Consider the following 19273-nt stretch of genomic DNA (forward strand, 5'->3'; position numbering starts at 1 on the left):
CCTTTTTGGAGATGTGCTGAAAAGTTTTTTGTAGGATTGAATACAATGACTTACCTCAAAGTGATAAAAAATAGAAAATAGAATTATCATATGACAGCCTATCCTTCACCCTGAAAAGAGAATTTAGGAAACTTCAGATAATAAAGTCTTAAGTAGAGAGTGTTGCAAATTTTTCTTAGGGCAAAAATGCATACTGGGGGAAAATACAAGTAAAAATATAGCTGTCTATTTAGAACCTGGAAAGTATAAGACATGAAGGATAGCGAAAAGATAATTTTTTTGATTAATAATCTTATAATAGAATGTTCTAATTTAATGTTCATTAGATTCCTTAGTCATTTCACACTTGAACAAAATATGGGAAAATAAAAGGCAAAATCCTGTGCTATGGGGAGAATGCTAATATAACTTTGAAAGCAGTTATATATTTAAATTCCTAACTGTCACCAATCTTATATTTTTATTTTAAGTTGTCTAATTAGGTTGTTTTTTAGTCATTTAAAAAATATATGTAATGTCTGTAATATGCTAAATTCTAGGCTATTACTTTTGAAAATAAAAACATGAGATGTTTTTATTTTGATGAAGTACTGTTAGTGTGCATTGTCAGAACGTTTACATCATCTTAGTTTGATATTTCCCCTTTTTTGGTTATTCATGATGTCTATTTCTTAATTTTTCTTAGTTCAAATTGGATTTTTCTGTATTATGATATTATTAATAGCTAAATATTCTTTATATGGCTTATGACTTTTTCTCTTATCCTTAAGTTTTGATGAGCTAATAATTGTGATTTTTAATATGTCTATTAACAAAAAACATTATCTTCACTATACATTTAAAATTTATTCCTCTCTGTTGCTTCTTGGCCTTTTGGCTAAGATCATGTGTAAAATTTACTCCTCTTGATTTTGTTTTTTCTTTGTTGGTGGGTACTTTTTAAACTTTGGTATACATAAGAATCACCTGAAGATCTTGTTAGAATCCAGGTTCTGATTAAGGGTATATGTTTCAGAGCCCCATAATCTGCATTTCTAGCAAGTTTCAGGTGATGATACTTTTGGTCCTTGGAGAGTACACTTTGAGAAGCAAAGCTGAAAATGTTATATCTGGAAATAAAATTATTAATATGTACACTCAACATCTTTTTGTTACAGAAAATTCTTTGGAAAAGTGACGGTTTTTCATATTCCATATATACCTCCCAACTTTAAAACAGAATGTGAAATTGTTTTGCAGTAGATCCATATGCTTCTTTCTGCCTTAGACTTTGAAACTTCATTGAAAGTGGGATTAAGTATGTGAGAAATTACCTGATAATGAATGAATAAATGACTCATTTAAGTGTACAGTCCAAACATGAGGATGTCTAGAGGTTAAATTAAATGGCTCGTCATTATCTGTGTCCTCTATTATTTAAGGTTTTCGTTAGCCCCTGAGGTTTTTCATTGCTTTTCTAGGGATCTATTAATGCTTGCAAAAAAATTGTTAGATTCAAAAACTCTCCGGTAATAAGGATACAGCATGTAACTCTAAAAAAGAAACTAAAGATTCTGAGATTAATTCCTTCCTAGCAAGCTGACAAGTTATCCTGTCACAGTTTCATTTGTGCTGTCAGTTCCATGAGACTTCTGGGCTGGAGATAGAGGACTTTATTATGGCACATCTGGCACAGCTGCTGCATGTTTGCATGTTTTCTCTGACCCTCAAGCCCCATAGGGGCGATGTGGAGATGGGCTCAGGTGAATGCTGCACATAAAGTGGATTTATGTAACAACTAAGGAACCCTGAGCTTAGGAAATCCCAGTCTTTTAAGGGGGTCTGCTGGAAAACCTGTCTAGTCTTTGCCTTTCAGGGAGATACTTTTTTTTATCATATTGATCAGAAAACAAATCTGCCCTTTGTCCTGGAAAAAGTCACTATTTCTGTCTTGCCAGGGTATTTGCTGTAGAAACATCCTTGAAAAGATAATTTGGAACAAAAGCTATGACAGCATGTTCTGAAATGGGAGAGATCAATAGAGGGTTGTTTCCTAGTAAGTAACTCTTCTTGTGATAGGAATTTGTCCTCTCTCTGATGTGGTGGCTGATGACCTTGACTAATACCTTCTAAGATACTGTGTTTGATCACATAGCTCTTAGTATCAGTGTTTTTATATTTTTGTCATTAAATGTCTGGGTTAATTGTGCTGTAGAATTTTACAGCTTAACTTTTGTTTGATCCTTGTGATTGGATGATTTCTTTTCCCCCCATGAACCATATTGTCTAATGGTAGGCAATTTAACCGAGAAATGCACTAGTTCTAAGTACTTCAGGATATTGGTGCCTTTTTTGTGCACTGATTAAATTGTAATTAATACATTTTGTTTTTTTTTAATGTACCCAGAATTGAGTGATTTTGAGTATTTCAGGTTTAATTATAGAAGAGACTCTGAGGAGCTAGGTTAACAAAGTTTACAAATTTGAAAATTTAGTGCTAGGTTAACAGACTTTAAAAATTTACAGTTTTTACAAAAAACTTAAATTACGTTGAATTTCATAAATTTCCTCATAATTGGAGTCAGGTACAGTAGTGCTATGTTATCATAATAAACTTTAGTCTAGGGGTGCTTGGGTGGCTCAGTCATTTAAGTGTCTGACTCTGGATTTCATCTCAGGTCATTATCTCACGGTTGTGAGAACGAGGTGGGACAGGCTTTTTCCTGGGTGTGGAGCCTGCTTGAGATTCTCTTTCCCTCTCCCTCTGCTCCTTCTCACGCCCTTCCTCCCACTTGTGTGCACGTTTCTCTCTCTCTCAAATAAAAAAAACAACAACTTTATTTTAGGAAATTAGTTGATTAATACCTCATAATTTAGTACAGACAGAATGAAGTGAATGATTATATGTTTTGCATATATTATAAAGTATTTGCATGCTTAATCCTCAAAATGAATGTAGTTGTTAGAGGTCTTATCTCCAGTTGTATAATTTATACTTGAACTTATTCAAGCAAAATATAGACTGAGCAGGAGGCAAACTACTACTTTTGAATTTATTTTCCTAAGATTAGCATTCAGACATTGGAAATTAACTTTGTGATCTTAGACTTAATTTTTATTGAGGTTATGATGAGTGTTGGTTTAGATATTGGTATATACCAATCTAAGAAGTTAAATCTGCTTTTCAGATTTAACATACTTACTTACTTCAATATCACATCTTGCTAGTCCTTTTTGGGCTATTAGAACCCTTCATTTAGGGGCACCTGGGTGGCTCAGTAGGTTAAGCATCTACCTTCGGCTCAGGTTATGATCCCAGGGTGCTGGGATCAAACCCCGCATAGGGCTCCCTGCTCAGTGGGAAGCCTGCTTCTCCCTCTCCCTCTGCCTGCCTCTCTGCCTGCTTGTACTGTCTGTCTCTCTGTCAAATAAATAAAATCTTAAAAAAAAAAAACCCTACATTTAATTTTTGAGTTATTTTCCCCTACTGACTCTTTTTCAAATATTAAGAGAAGGGCACATAGTAGTAGGCATTTGCATTAGTTATCTATTATTGTGTGACACGTTATGCTCAAATTTGATGACTTAAAAAATTAAACATTTAATATCTTGGGTCAGGAGTTATGGTGCCATGTAATTGAGTGCCTTGGCTCAGGGTTTCTACCAGGCTACATTCAAGGTGTTGGCCAGGGCAGCAGTTACCTCAAGGTTTGACCAGGATAGGAACCCATCCAAGCTCACGCACTGGCTACTAGATAGAGATACCAATTTCTTGCCACATGGGCTTCTCCATAGGTAGCTTTCTACATGGCTGCTGGCTTATCTCAAAGGGAGCAAGTGAGAAAGAGCATTTTGAAGATAGCAGTTACATAATTTTTGTAACTTAATCTTGGAAGTTACATCCACACATGTGCTGTTTTCTGGTCATTAGAAGCAGATCATTAAGTCCAGCCCACACCAAGAGTGGGAATTACATGAGTGTGTGAATACTAAGTGGGAATCTTTGGAGGCTGTCTTAGATTCTGCCTACCACAGCATTTAATAAGTATATGTATTTAAATGAAAATGTTATTCTTCATGGTCTGATTGACCAAAGGAGCTTTGGGTTTCATGTAAAAGCCAAATTTGTACTAGCATTTAAACAATTGTCTTACATTTAATTTGATTTAATTTTAAAATATATTTCTGGACATTTGTGGTACCTGTTTACTGTAATAGGGTAGTTTGATAAGTCTTGGTTTCCTTTTGGTTGTGTTTGGAATTCCAGTGAGCTAATTTTACAGTGTTTTTATATGAAATAAAACATAGAAAAGTCCATAAAACAAATTTACAGTTTAAAGATTTATGGTAGAGTGACCATGCATGTAACCGCCATCCTGATTTAACAGTCAGATTATTGTTGGGACTCCCAGTGTTCCTGCCTAACCTTTCCAGATTATAGCTTTCTCCCTTGTGCCTTAGGTGGTCAGTATTCTGATATTTATCACCTTACTGTTTTCCTTTATTATTTTGATACCTACGTATTTATAAATTGCTTTTTTAAGCTTCAATATATTTATGTCTGCAGCTTATAATGTTTGTTTTGTTCTTACCTTCTCTGACTCAATGTTAAGGTTCATCCATATTGTTATATATGGCTATCGTTGATTAGTTTTGTTTATAGTATTTTATTAAATGAATATACCCCAATTTTGTGGTTGATGGACTTTGGGCTTTTTTCAGTTTTGGCCTATTCACAAACAATGCTACTATCTTGTATATGTACCCAGCTGTATGTATGCATATATATCTATGGTATGTATGTAGGAGTGGAATTGATGAGTCCTAGGACATAAACATCTTCAACTTTAGTAGATAACAAACTGTTTTCCTAAGTAGTTGTATTAGTTACTCTTCTACAGGTGTTGTATGCGTGTTCCTTTTGCACTGTATTCTTGCCAGTACTTGGTATCACAATAGACTTTCTCAGTTTAGCTAATCGTGGGATTGCTGTTTCTTTGTGGTTTTAATTTGCATTTCCCTAATGACTAGTGAGGTTGAGCATACTGTGTTGGCCATTTGGATTTTTTGTGTATGTGTAAAGTAACTGTTTAAAGCTTTTTGCATCTTTTCTACTTAGTTGATATTCTTAATGGTTTGTTGAAAAATTCTTTGTTCTGTCTATTTATCTATCTCTATCTTCAGCAAATATTTTCTTCATCTAATTGGGCTGCTTATTTCATTATCTTAATGATGTAACTTGAACAGAAGTTTCTGTTTTTTAAAAGAGTTAAATTTATTGGTCTTTTCTGTTATAATTAGTGCTTTTTGTGTTCGGTAAAGAATTTCCCACCTGAGGTCATGGAGACATTTTGCCATATTAAGTACTTGAAGCTTTATTTTTTTTATCTTTCACATTAAGATTATAATCTGCTTGGGAATTTATTATTGTGTATAATGTGAGGGATAGGCAACTTTTCATATGGATATCTATCACTTGTCCAAGCATCCTTAATTAAAAAGGCCATCCTTTTCCAGTTGCTCTCAAGCACCACCTGTGTCATGCATAATGTGTCCATATATGTGAGGGTCCATTTCTAGGCTGTATATGTGAGGGTCCATTTCTAGGCTCTCTTTTCTGCTTCACTGGTCTATTTGTCTATCTTTTTGGCAGAACTACATTGTATTAAATACTAGAACTTTAAGTTAACTGTTCTTCTTTAGCAAATTCCTAGCTATTTATGGCTCTTGTTATTTCTATATACATTTTAGAACCACCTGGCACATTTTCATGGTAAACGTGCTGTGATTTTTATTGGAATTACTTTGACTCCAAAGATCAATTTGGGAGAGTATATCTATATACAATATTGAGTCTCCTGACCCATGAATGTGGTATTTCTCTGTTTATAATTAGGTCCTTAGGAATGTCTTTCAAAATTTTGGTATTTTTCAGAGTATTTATTCTTTTTTGTTTGTTTGTTTGTTTAATTTTTTATTGTTATGTTAATCACCATACATTACATCATTAGTTTTTGATGTAGTGTTCCATGATTCATTGTTTGTACATAACACCCAGTGCTCCGCGCAGAATGTGCCCTCTTTAATACCCATCACCAGGCTAACCCATCCCCCCACCCCCCTCCCCTCTAGAACCCTCAGTTTGTTTTTCAGAGTCCATCGTCTCTAATGGTCCGTCTCCCCCTCCGACTTACTCCCCTTCATTCTTCCCCTCCTGCTATCTTCTTTTTTTTTTTTTTTTTCAGAGTATTTATTCTTATACACCTTTGTTTTAGATTTTTTCTTAGGTCTTCATTTTTTTATACTATTATAAACAATGTCTTTGTCTTCGATTTCCGTTTCTTACTGTTTGTTGCTGGTATATAGAAATACAGTTGATTTTTATAGATAATTTTTTTTTTGTATCCAGCAACCTTGTTAAGTCCTCATTAATTCTAATAATTTATTTGTAGATTCTTTTATATCTTCTGTATACACATCGTCATCTGCGAATAATAAGAGTTTAGTTTCTTTCTTTATGATCCTTATATCTTTTATTTATTTTTCTTGTCTTACTCTGCTGGCTAGGACATCCGGTACAATGATGAATAGAAGTGGTGATAGCGGGGCATCCTAGTCTTGGTGCTGATCTCAAAGTGAAAGCTTTCGACGTGTCACCATTAGGTATGATGTTTTCTGGAGGTTTTTTTGTAGGTACTTTTTATCTTTCAAGGAAGTAAATTTCTATTCCCAGGTTCCTAAGAGAACTTTTTTCCCCTGTAATCATGAGTGGGGATTGAGTATTCTCCAAAAATTGTGTGCATCTGAGGTGATATTTACTTTTTTTTTCATTCTGTTAATGTGAATAATACATTGATTTAATATTAAAGGGCCTATCAACTTTGCACCTAAGGTGATCAACCATCCTGATTTCCTAGGTGTATTCTAGTTTTATCACTGAACATTCTGCATTCTAGGAAACCCCACCAGGATGGTTCTTTGCCCTACTTGTATTTCTTGTGTAAACCAAACTTGGCCATGATGTATATCCTTTTCTATAGTGTTTGGTTTGCTGATACTTTGTTTAGAATTTTGCATCTATTTTCCATTAGTGACATTGTGCTATAAGTTTTCTTTTACACTGATCTTGTCCAGCTTTGCTGTAAAGATTGTTACTTTAATCAAATGAATTGGGGAAAGTACCCTTTTTGTATTTTCTGGAAGAATTTGTATAAAGATTTTACTGAAGAATCTCTCTGGATTTGTTGTTTGCTTGCAGAAAGGTTTAAACTATTGATTCACTTACTGCAACTCTTATGTGCTTATTCAATTATTCTGTTCTAAAATAACAGAATAACTGTTATACAACAGTTACACTTACTCACTTTTTGTTATAAATATCACCTGTGACATGTTATACTTTTTCTAGGAGTTGTCTGTTTCATCTAAATTTTCAAATTATTGGCATATTGGTTTTAATATTGTTTTGAGTGCCCCCAGAGTTTTTAGTGATATCTTTCATTCCTGACTCTGCTTATTGCTGCTTTGTCTTTTCCTCTTTTTTTCTTGATCAGGTCTTGCCAGGGATGTATCAGTTTTATGAGTCTATCTGAAAGAACCAACTGCTGTCATTGTATGTTTTCTACTTTATTTTTGCTTTCCATTTTACTAATTTATGCTCTTTACAGTTTCTATTGTTTCACTTTCTTTGATTTTATTTTATTGTTCCTTTTCTAATTTGTTAACTTGGATGTACATATTATTATGCAGACTTTTTTTCCCCTAATATAGGGATTTAAGGCCATTTGCATCTAATGATTTGGTATGGTATTCTGTTATTCCTTAGTTCAAAAGAATTTCTAATTTTCATTATAGTTTTTCTTAGGCCTGTGGGTTATTTAGAAGTAAACTTATTCCTTGGACATTGGGATTTTCTTGTTGTCTTTCTGTTGTTGATTTCTGTTTTAATTACATTGCTGTCAGAAAATACTTTGTGTTTTATTCCTTTGAATATGATATTTGCACTGTTACCTGGTAGTTAGTTAAATTTTGAAATATTTGTTTGAGAAAGAATGTGTTCTGCAATTGTATGCTGCCATGTAAAGTTTGTTAAATGTATCGTGAGAATTTTCTGCATTTTAGGTGAACTTTGTTTCCTTGTTAGGTGAATTACTGAATAATTATATTTGGGGTGAGTTTCTTCTAGATGCAGGGATTTTTTTTATCCATTCTGCTAGATTCAGTCCTAATATATTTAGACCATTTACATTTAATGTAAATGTTATGGCTTGAGCCTATCATTTTATTATTTGTTTTATGTTTCTTTGTTGGTTTTTGTTGTTTTTGTTTTCTTCTTATGGGTTACTTGAATGTTTTTTAGAATTCAATTTTTATTTAAAGTGGTTTTGAGTACATTTCTTTATAGATTTTTAGGGGTTACTGTAGATACTACATTATATTTATAACTTATCACAGTACTGGTGTGGACATCTATTTACATTTGCTCTTAAATAAACCATCTCATTATGTCATCTGTAGTCTAATTTCTTCCTTCCTTACTTCCTCCCTCCTTTTTTCTTTCTCTTTCTTTCTGTCTGTCTTTCTTGCTTGTTTTATGCTTTCTTTTCAACTTAAAAAAAAGTTACAGTCAGAGGACTGAATGAAGCTTATAATTAAGCCTGTCTCACATTACAGAATTTAGGTGTTAAGTATGTGTATGTTTATGGGGTAGTGGTATGGTGGTATGGTAAGACTTTAGTTTATACTTCATATGGCTAAATGAGCTTTGCTTTTGGTAGTAACTCATAGAATGAATATATCTGTGTATGTGTATATGTGTGTATGTATATATATTTAAAGACTTTTTCTTTTTTAACAGAAGTTTTAGGTTCACGGCAAAAGTGAGAGAAGGGTACAGAGATTTCCCATGTACTACTTGCCCTCACATGTGCAAAACCTCTCCCATTATCAGCATTCTTCACAAGAGGGTACATTTGTTATAACTCATGAACCTGACATGTTATAATCACCCAAAGTCCGTAGTTTACTCTGGGGTTAACTCTTGGTTTTGTATATTCTGTGGGTTTGGAGAAATGTGTAATGACATGTATCCATCATTATAGTATCATACAGAGTATTCTCGTTGCCCTTAAATTCTTCTGTGCTCCACCTATTCATCCCATTCCCTGCCTCCAACATCTGGCAATCACTGATTTTTACTGTTTCTTTGGTTTTGCCTTTTCCAGAATATCATAGGATTGGAATATAGCCTTTCACATTGGCTTTTTTCCCTTAGTAATATGCATTTAAGTTTCATCCGTGTCTTTTTATGTTTTTAGAGTCCATTTCTTCTTAGCATTAAATAATATTCCATTGTCTGGATGTGATACTGTTTACCCTTTGCATACTGACGGACATCTTGGTTGCTTCCCAGTGTTAGCAATTATGATAAAGCTGCTATGATATGGTTTTGTGTAGACATAGAAGTTTTCAGCTCCTTTGGGTACATGCCAAGGAGTATGATTACTGAGTCGTATGCTAAATTTATGTTTACTTTTTAAAGAAATTGCCAAACTGTCTTCCAAAGTGGTTGTACTGTTTTTCTTTCCTGCCAGGAATAAGTGAGAGTTCCTATTGCTGCACATTCTTGTTAGCATTGGGTGTTGTCATTGTTCTGGATTTTGGATGTTCTAATAGATATACAGCAGTATCTCATTATTGTTTATATATGTATGTTAAATTTTGCTACTCTCTTTTTTTAACCCAGTATTTTCTGAAAGTATACCAGTATTCTTTTGTTCAGATTTGAATATGTCAGATGATTGAAATAATCTCGGCAGCTACAATTTATTCTAATTATATTAGCTTTTATTTATTTATTTTTTTAAAGATTTTATTTATTTATTTGAGAGTGAGTGAGCATGTGCTAGAGAGAGAAGCAGGGGGAGGGGCAGAGGGAGAGGGAGGAGCTTACTCCCCGCTGAGCATGGAGCCCCAATGCAGGTGTTGGTCCCAGGACCCTGGGATCACGGACTTGAACTGAAGGCAGACGCTTAACTGACTGAGCCACCCAGACTCCCCTAATTGTATTAGCTTTTAAAAAACAAAATTCACACGCTAAGTTTAATACTTTAGCATGTTTTTATCAAATCATGAGTGCAGGTCAGATAAATAAGTACCAGTGATACCTATGTTCAGCAAAGCAAATGTCAATAAAAGGGGGCTTCTCATTTTCAAATTATTTTACATTTTAGTCTTCTGGGATTCTGAAACTTCATTTTTTTTTTTTTTTAATTTAGAGAGAGATTGAGTGTGCGTGCAAGCAGGGGGAGGGGCAAAAGGTGAGGAAGAGAGAGAGAATCTCAAGCGGACTCCATGCTGAGTACACAGCCTGATGCAGGATTCCATCTCCCGACCTTGAGATCATGACCTGAACCAAAATCAAGAGTTGGATGCTCAATTGGCTGAGCCAGTCAGGCGCCCCTGAAACTTTACTTTTTAAATTTAAATGTTTTTTAGATTTTCTTTGGATTTTGGCACACAATGCTGTGTTGAAAGTGACCTTGCTATTAATATAGGCTTAGGAATGGACTTAAAGCATTTCTCCATCATATGTATTTATTATTATTTTTAATAATTCCCAAACTCATGAGGATATGGTCCAGGGTGGTTTTGGTTATCATTCCCAATTAATGATCAATTTTCACTCAGATAATAGTGGTTCATCTTTGTGGACTTTCTTCATTTCTCCAAAACATTCTTGGACTCTGATTCATGCTTTTATTCTAGATCCTGCTGCTCCCAGTTATGAAACACGTTTGAGGAGTGAATTTAGGTTAATTCTTCTTTCCACTTCCTTTATTTTTAAACATTTTTTATTGTTATGTTAATCACCATACATTCCATCATTAATTTTTGATGTAGTGTTCCATGATTCATTGTTGTATATAACACCCAGTGCTCCATGCAGAACATGCCCTCTTTAATACCCATCACCAGGCTAACCCATCCTCCCACCCCCCTCCCCTCTAGAACCCTCAGTTTGTTTTTCAGAGTCCATCCTCTCTCATGGTTCATCTCCCCCTCTGATTCCCCCGCTTCATTCTTCCCCTTCTGCTATCTTCTTCTTCTTTTTTTTAACATATATTGTATTATTTGTTTCAGAGGTACAGATCTGTGATTCAGCAGTCTTGCACAATTCACAGTGCTCACCATAGCCCATACCCTCCTCAACATCTATCACCCAGCCACCCCATCCCTCCCACCCCCCACCACTCCAGCAACCCTCAGTTTGTTTCCTGAGATTAAGAATTCCTCATATCAGTGAGGTCATATGATACATGTCTTTCTCTGATTGACTTATTTTGCTCAGCATAACACCTTCCAGTTCCATCCATGTTGTTGCAAATGGCAAGATCTCATTCCTTTTGATGGCTGTATAATATTCCATTGCATATATATATATACCACATCTTCTTTATCTGTTCATCTGTCGATGGACATCTTGGCTCTTTCCACAGTTTGGCTATTGTTCCACTTCCTTTAAATTGTTGTCCTTTGTCTTTCTTCTTTTTTAGTACTATAATGTCTTGCATTGATGCCTGATAGGGAAACACTTGCTTCCCTTATATTCATCACTCTGCTCTTACACTTCTAGCCACCAAATGTGTGCGTGATTTTTACACTAAGCAATTCTTCAATTCTGTGCAGACACCAACTGAATGTCCCCCAATTCAATTCAGTTCTGACACTGTCTACCTGGTGTTTGTCCCAGATCCCACAGGTTAATGGCTTAGTCTTATAAGGCTGAGATGCCACTTCAGATGCTAAATGCAAGTCCACCTTGTCACCTCTTCTTCCGACTGACTATAACTTGGAGGTTCCTGTGACCTCCTCTTTGGGTTTGATAATTTGCTAGAATGGCTCACCAGACTCAGGAAAACAGTTACTTGCTAGGTTACCAGTTCATTATAAAAGAATGTACAACTCAGGAAGAGATGGAAGAGATGCACAGGGCAAGGAATATGGGAAAGGGCATAGAACTTCCATACACTCTCTAGGTGTGCCACCCTCTTAGCATCTCCACATGTTCACCACCCTGTAAGGTTGGTTCCCTTGGCAGTCAGCCCTCATTTAGAGGTTCTGCAGGAGCCCTTAGCCACCAGTCATGTCATTAAGCATATAGAAACTTAAAATCAAGGGTTTTAAGACCTGTGGCCAGGAGCTGAATGAAGACCAATTATATATTTTTTATTATAAATCACAGTATCACAGTGCTCTAGTAACTTAGCCAAACCCCTTCAGAATCTCATAAAATGTAAATGCCTCAAATTTATTATGTGCTAAGTGATTTCCATTTCTCTAAACTTATAAAATTTTATTTTGGTTTGACACTTTTTCAGACTTTTTCACACAGGTAGGTTGCATCATTTTATGTTCTCTATCTATCTATCTAAGGGCAGCATTTGTACCTTACTTGTTTAATCCTTTATTTTTTAGATTTTAGAGTATTTTTATTTTTATATTCCCTGGGTTTTTGATTGTCAGTAAAATTATTGTCTTCAAAGAGAGTAGAATATAATTAAAAACTCAACAAAAATTCTCCCATTTTCCATGGAGAACAAATGATATATAATCAGGATAATCATCCTAGTATGATAGTTGTTTTATTTTAAATTGAACCATATGAGATTACTGGTTTGGGACCAGTAATTATTGGAAATATTGTTTGAACAATGGCAGTTTTATGTAGTTCACCTCATATAAAGCAGCATCCATATATAATAATAGGTGTATTATCCAGCATAAACTTTGGGGTACTAAAAGGATGGGGCATTATCCTTAGAGAATAGGGCATTACAGTTTACTATTTTGGGATTTCAGGTGATACTGGAATTTTTTTCTGGTGTTTCAAGTTCAAAAGTGGAGTGAAATTATTATGATCTTAATTATGTGTTATGTATCACACCAGTGATATTGGCTGTCTCTGGATGTTGATATTGTAGATGTTGACTTTATCTTTTTTTTAAATGTGTTTTTTAAAGCAGTCATACTAAAGACCCTCAGCAGTTGTTTAAGGATTTGAAGAGTGGAGTATTTCAAGGTAATTAATGAAAAAGGTTAATTGGTGACCATGGGATGCTTGGCTGAATTAGAGTTTAGGATCACTGGAGTTGAAAATATGCACGAACCGAAAGGCAAAAGTCAAGAGGTGTCAGTGATGGTAGGAAATGACTGGGATGTTTTATAGGTGGCTAGGATCACAGAGTGGTTTTGCTACTTGGATTGAACCAGACCGGAGTGGTTTGGAGTGGAAGACTAACCTTTGGAAATGGACCTGGGGTGTGAGAGTATCAGTTGATCAGCTTTTATTTAAAAGAGTTCCAAGACAGACTGTGTCTTTGAGGGAGAGGAAGGATTCGGTTAAGGTGGGAGTATGGTGTGAAAAATTTTAGGGTAGAGAATAGTTTATTAAACTGGATGGAAGAGTTGAAAGCATTTGACAATGCTAATTACTTTTATTACACTCTTCCCCCATTCCTCCATGGTTTCTATAATAGTATGCTGTCTTGTCTTCTGGTTTTATGGTTACCGTTTTGGACTTCTTGATAGTTAATGCAGAACTGCTCCTTCTTTCTTTGCCCATCTCTTAAACATTGGTGTTCTCCCTACCATCTTGCTATTTATTTATTTATTTATTTATTTATTTATTTCTTATCTTATCTCTGCTGAGTATACAGGTTGACATTTGGTGATTTCATTATCATAGCTTCAGATTTATTATTCTCCTTTCTTACAGCTTGTATGTTTTTCAATGTATTATTTTTTACCCTGTTTATTCTCTATTTCCTCATTGTTTTCCCTAGCAAAATTCTATTAGTCCCTTCAAGGCTCAGACTTCATTTACTTTCAGATCTAATTTCACTTATCCAGTTGCCTCTCTCCTCTTCCCCAGTTTTCCATCTAGGTTAGGGGCAACCTTACCTTAAATTCTGTGTGCATACTATCATAATGTTTACTATGATATTTCAACTGTTGGCTTAACTTGTTTGTTCTCTCCCCTGGAGTGAGTTCCAATGAGGGCAAGGGCTATAGTTTTCTAAATCCTGTTCTTCCTAGTGCTTAGCAAAATGCTTAGCACTAGTAAATATTTGAATTAATAAGTTATCAATTATATTACCAACTGTGTATGGATAGTCACAGAAGAGAAGGTGCTAATGTTAATAAACCTTAAAAGTCCATTTACCCTTACCAGTCATGAAAGAAATGAAAAATTAAATAATGAGGTACTGTTTTCAAGAAGTACTATAGCATAATGAGTAACAGCAGAAATTCTGGAGCAAGGGGGCTGCCATGATTTGAATACCATTTCTGCCACTTACATGCTGAATGATCTTGGTCAAGTCATCTAACTTTTCTGTGCTTTTCATTTTCCTAATGTTTAATAGTACCTATTTCACATCCTATGATAAGTATGACACAAGTATTCATTATTGTTATTTTACATTTTAAAAATTGGTTCAGTGTATTTGGTTTAGATTAAGACAGCCACTTACAGATACTGGTGATAGAAATTTTATTTTGTGTAGTGTTTCTGGAAAGCAGTTTCACATAGTGAAGCTTTCCTAACTATATTTATTTTTGGTTGAATAACTTCATTTTTAATAATCTTTTAATAACAATTGAAATGCAGACTCATGTTCCAGAATTACTCATGCAAACAACTGAAATCTCTAGTAAGATGAGAATGGTTAAGTATATTGTTGAATGTGATTCAGCAGTTAAAATGTTTGCATTTTAATGTCATAGGAAAAGGTTATGATGCAAGTAGATATCAAAGATGAAGCATTATCTTAAACATGTCTTAAAAAATGTTAAGAGGCAAATGTTAAAATGCTAACTTGTGATTGCTTTTGGGTAGTGGGATTTAACCTCTGTGAAACTAATTTTTATTTTAAAATGGAGTTAACAGCTGATATGCTAACATTAATTGCTAACAGATGAGGTAATTAGAAAGTCTTTGGATGTCTCCTATTTTTATTAAGTCACACAGTCATTTTTGTTGATCATTCGTATCTGAATAATGAATAAAGTCAATCCTTGTTGCATTGAGGAAGTACAGCGTTGTGTTTTCTTAAATATTAAGTCTCTACATTTTTTAGCATAGGACTTTTCAGCTCTTTTTGTCTGCAATTTTTCATCCCTGCAATCTATTATTAGTGACCAATTTTCTAGAAATTATTTTCCAAATGCAAAGTTGTTTTATGATCATGGTGATACCAGTGTGGTTTGGTTTAGGCTTTTTTTTCCCCCCCTCTCTATTTTGTCTGCAGCAACTGGAACAGATCCAGAAGGAGCTGAGTGTTTTGGAAGAGGATATTAAAAGAGTGGAAGTAAGAAATCAAGAATTTCTCACATCTCTAGCAATTTTCAGTTTCATGAAATTGTCACTTTTCCTTTAAATTACTGCATTGAATTTATGGGATTTGTTTCCAGTATATAGAATGTAACAGATGTTACTTAAAATATTTAATTTTAATTCAGAGTGCATTTTCATACAAAAAGCATTCTGAACACTTTATGATAAATGTATACTAAATTTGTTTTCACTGTTTTATTGCCATAATTATTCTTGGGTAGATTGAAAAAAATCATTTAATTTTCTTGGTACTCTAGCCTAGTAACTTAAATCAACTCCCACAAAACCCTCAATTATCATTAAAATTATAATGTCACAATTCTATTCTTTTATTAAGTAAATAACTTTTTACATACCTGCTGTGCTAAGGTTAATTTACAAAGAGTTACGAAAACATGTGAACAATAATCTAGGCATTTATAGTACAATATAGTTTACTTATGGAAATCCATGGGAGGATCTTTTGGAGGCTCATAGACTATTATGATGTGAGGTTATTTTCTGCAACTACATTTAAATTTAGTGTGTGTTTTAAATTGTTCATATGTGTTGTAATTTTCTTTTGCTGATATGTAGAACATGTTAAATGATCTTGAGTTTAATATTTTGTGGAAATTCAGTGTCCCATGTGGCATTCCTAACGTGTTACTTGAAACTTGTTACTACTATGTTTATGTCCCTTGTATGACTGAACTGAGCTTGGGTTAGACAGAAGTAATTCTACCTGATTATGTATCTTTAGTGGCATTTTAAAATTTGCTGCTTTTGCATTAATCAGAATAGCACATAAAAAAGGCCAGGTTGTTGGTATGATTCAGAGGTGCATAATTTATGCAATAATAGTTGATTAGGAGGCTTCTTCCTCTGAGTTAATGAGTTAGACTTTAAGTCTTTATTTTAAAATGCTAATATTTGAATCAAGATGACTTGCTTAATGCTTTCAGAGGATATTTTTAAAGTAAACACATATCCTGTTTTTCTGGACTTTAGAGGGAGCTGAACCTAATGATTCACATACCATACTGTCATACTTAATATTTATCAATAGGTTCTCACTTGGATTAATGATTAGCTTGTAGTACAATATAGTACATCTCATTTGAAATATTTATTTTTGTCTTTGCATTTGGTGGCTTCATTAGTGATGAACAATATTTATTAAAGAGTTTCTAGTTCTATAAGAATGTGTACCATAGAAAAAGCTGTCTCTGAACTTTTTAGATAATCTTGCTTTGTACTCTGAGGAGAGGAAGCCTTGAGACATAACGGATGTTGAGACAAAATGTGACTGATAAAAATCTAGGATTGGAAGGGAATATAATATTGTATCTCATTTTGACTTCTACATTTTCTGTTTGGAGTGTCTACTATAACTCAAGTAATTGTGTTTTCAGGAAATGAGCGGCTTGTACTCTCCTGTCAGTGAGGATAGCACAGTGCCTCAATTTGAAGCTCCTTCTCCATCACACAGGTACAAAGCTTCAAATTTGTAATTACTTAGGATTTATGTTGCAAAATGCACATATGGTACTAGTCCTTGGGAGCCTTTTCCATGTAATATACAAAACCCCTGAGAAATTGCTTTTGGTCATGATCTAGAAATGAGATTCAGATGGACCATCTGTTTCCTTAATGCTTTGAATTTTCATGCCACAAACAGCAGAATATTGTAATATTATGAATTCACTGTTGGATTAAAAATTTGGTGAATTTCTTGAAATAATAGTAGCTTTAAATATCTTGTGAGTTAAAATCAAATGACCTTAAAAATCTGCAATTTGAGAACATGAAATGGTAGGTAATATTAGGGAGAAATTTGATTAGGTAAAACCCTGGGCTTTTCCCCTAAAAACTTTGGTATTTTCTTCATTACTCTGTGTTGTTAATTTGTCTTCTCTTCTATATGCTCTATTAGAACAGGGATTATTTTGTCTTGCTCGTGATTGTTTCCCTAGGTTTTAGAGTAGTAGTATAGTGACTGGCCTTCTTCAGTATTTGTGAAGTACAGGAGATGTCTGTGGTTCCTTCTAGCTTTGAAGTTCTAGTTGATGAAATCTATCCTACCTAGAATTGGAACTTTGAACTTTTTGCTTGAAGTGTTCAAAGTAAGAGCAATTTTACATGTTTTTAACTTACTAATCCATTTAGGATAATGGCCCAGTGGAAGCTTTTCAAACAGATAGTTTTGGGATAACGTGAATTATCAGGCAGTTCAGTGCCAGTACAAGAGAATACACCAGTCTTCGAAACCTGTCAGTTTGGGAAAGCGATGGTGGATCTAGTTTAGTATGATATGTGGGGAAAAGGGCACCGGGAATCTTCTGGTTAATGAAGGTTCCTGGGATGTTTGATATTTTCCTCATTAACCATTTATGGAGAATCCTTGTGAGTTCTAGTTGATTCTAGAGTCACATTAGCTATGTAATTCAACTTTTTTCCTTTGTATTTTATTTTCTTTAAAACACTTGGGAATGATTCAGTCTGTGGGATATTGTTACCTTTAAGTTTAAGGCTCACTTTATGAAGTACATGGGATCTTTGTCAATGGAATACTGTGTAAGTGTATACAGGTAAGCAAAAATTGTCATCTCACAAAATATTCACTGACAATTCCCATTGTCCCATCTCTCTCTTGTTTAATGGTAGCATTTCTTTCTATTGTGTCCAGGTTTTTGTTACTCAGTCTCTCACTGATGGGTTTTAGTAACATGTGATAATATAGTATTATATTACTTTAACTGGCTCTATTTATTGAATGCCTGTGATATGCACTAGGCACTGTTATATTGTTGGAATATAGCTGGCAAAATCCCTGTTCTTAATGGAGCTTACCTTTTGGGGAGTGTCTGTGTGAGGCTTGGGGAGATACTAAACAAATACATATATGATGTAGAAGTAGTAGTACAAAGTATGTAAGTAGTATGTTAGGAAGAAAAATTAAGCATATTAGGGGTTGGCAAAAAAAAAAATTAGGGCATATTAGGACTGGAAATAGCATGTAGTTCCGGTTAGTTTGTATAGTCAGGCTTCTCTGGGGAGGTAACATTTAAGCTAACAAGTGAATGAAGTGTAAATATGATAGAAAGTCAGGGTCCCTGGGTACTACAGTCATTTGAGCATCCCACTCTTGGTTTCTGCTCAGGTTGTGATCTCAGGGTCATTAGATTGAGCCCCAAGTCAGGCTCTGCCCTCAGGGGCACTCAGAGTGTGCTTAAGACTCTCTCTCCCTCTCCCTCTGCCCCCCCCCCCCCCGCGCCAAATAAATAAATCTTTAAAAAAGAAAAGTCTTGGGAGAGTTTTGAGCAGGATCTGATTTAGATTTTAAAATGTTTACTGAGGTACCTGTGTGGAGGATAGAGAAGAGACTGTCCTGACCCCCTGCCATTAGAAGTATGGTAAAAGTTAGGAAGCAAGTAACAATCTAGAAGAGAGGAGATGGTGCCTTGGATTAGGATTTTATTGGAGGAAGAGATGAGAAGTGGTTTTGCATGGCCTTCCGTATCTTTTTTTGTGCTTTAAAATTGAATATAACTCCCAAAACAGGATATTAAAATACCTTTACTTATACCTTTTCCTTTTGCCAAGAGAGAGAGAGGACAATGGGAATTGTCAGTGAATATTTTGTGAGATGACAATTTTTGCTTACCTGCATATACTCACATAGTATTCCATTGACAAAGATCCCATGTATTTCAGAAAGTGAGCCTTAAACTTAAGGGTAACAATATCCCACAGACTGAGTCATTCCCAGGTGTTTTAAAGAAAATGAAATACAAAGGAAAAAAGTTGAATTATATAGCTAATGTGACTCTAGAATATCCTATTTATAAGATAAAGTAGCAGGGGCGCCTGGGTGGCTCAGTTGGTTAAGGGTCTGCCTTGGACTCAGGTCATGAT

The 19273-nt window shown here is 34.6% G+C and overlaps 1 protein-coding gene across 6 annotated transcripts in view; it reads left to right on the plus strand.

The window, feature by feature from the left end:
- The window catches only part of COP1 (COP1 E3 ubiquitin ligase), a 246412-nt gene that overhangs the window by 51711 nt on the left and 175428 nt on the right, over positions 1–19273 (plus strand). For 4 of the 6 annotated variants that reach the window (XR_003612280.2, XR_003612276.2, XR_003612277.2 and 1 more), the window contains exons 7-8: positions 15291–15350; positions 16771–16847. Coding sequence is in view for 1 of the 6 variants with exons in the window: in XM_028122995.2 (XP_027978796.1) it covers positions 15291–15350; positions 16771–16847 (137 nt within the window). In the remaining 5 variants the exon portion in view is untranslated. The remainder of the gene's footprint in view (positions 1–15290; positions 15351–16770; positions 16848–19273) is intronic. The other 2 variants (XR_003612279.2, XR_003612278.2) reach the window with 1 other exon arrangement.

This window comes from Eumetopias jubatus, unplaced genomic scaffold, assembly GCF_037043125.1.
Source record: "Eumetopias jubatus isolate StellerSeaLion01/CBP00866 unplaced genomic scaffold, mEumJub1_p1.0 scaffold_12, whole genome shotgun sequence".
Classification (NCBI taxonomy): Eukaryota; Metazoa; Chordata; class Mammalia; order Carnivora; family Otariidae; genus Eumetopias; species Eumetopias jubatus.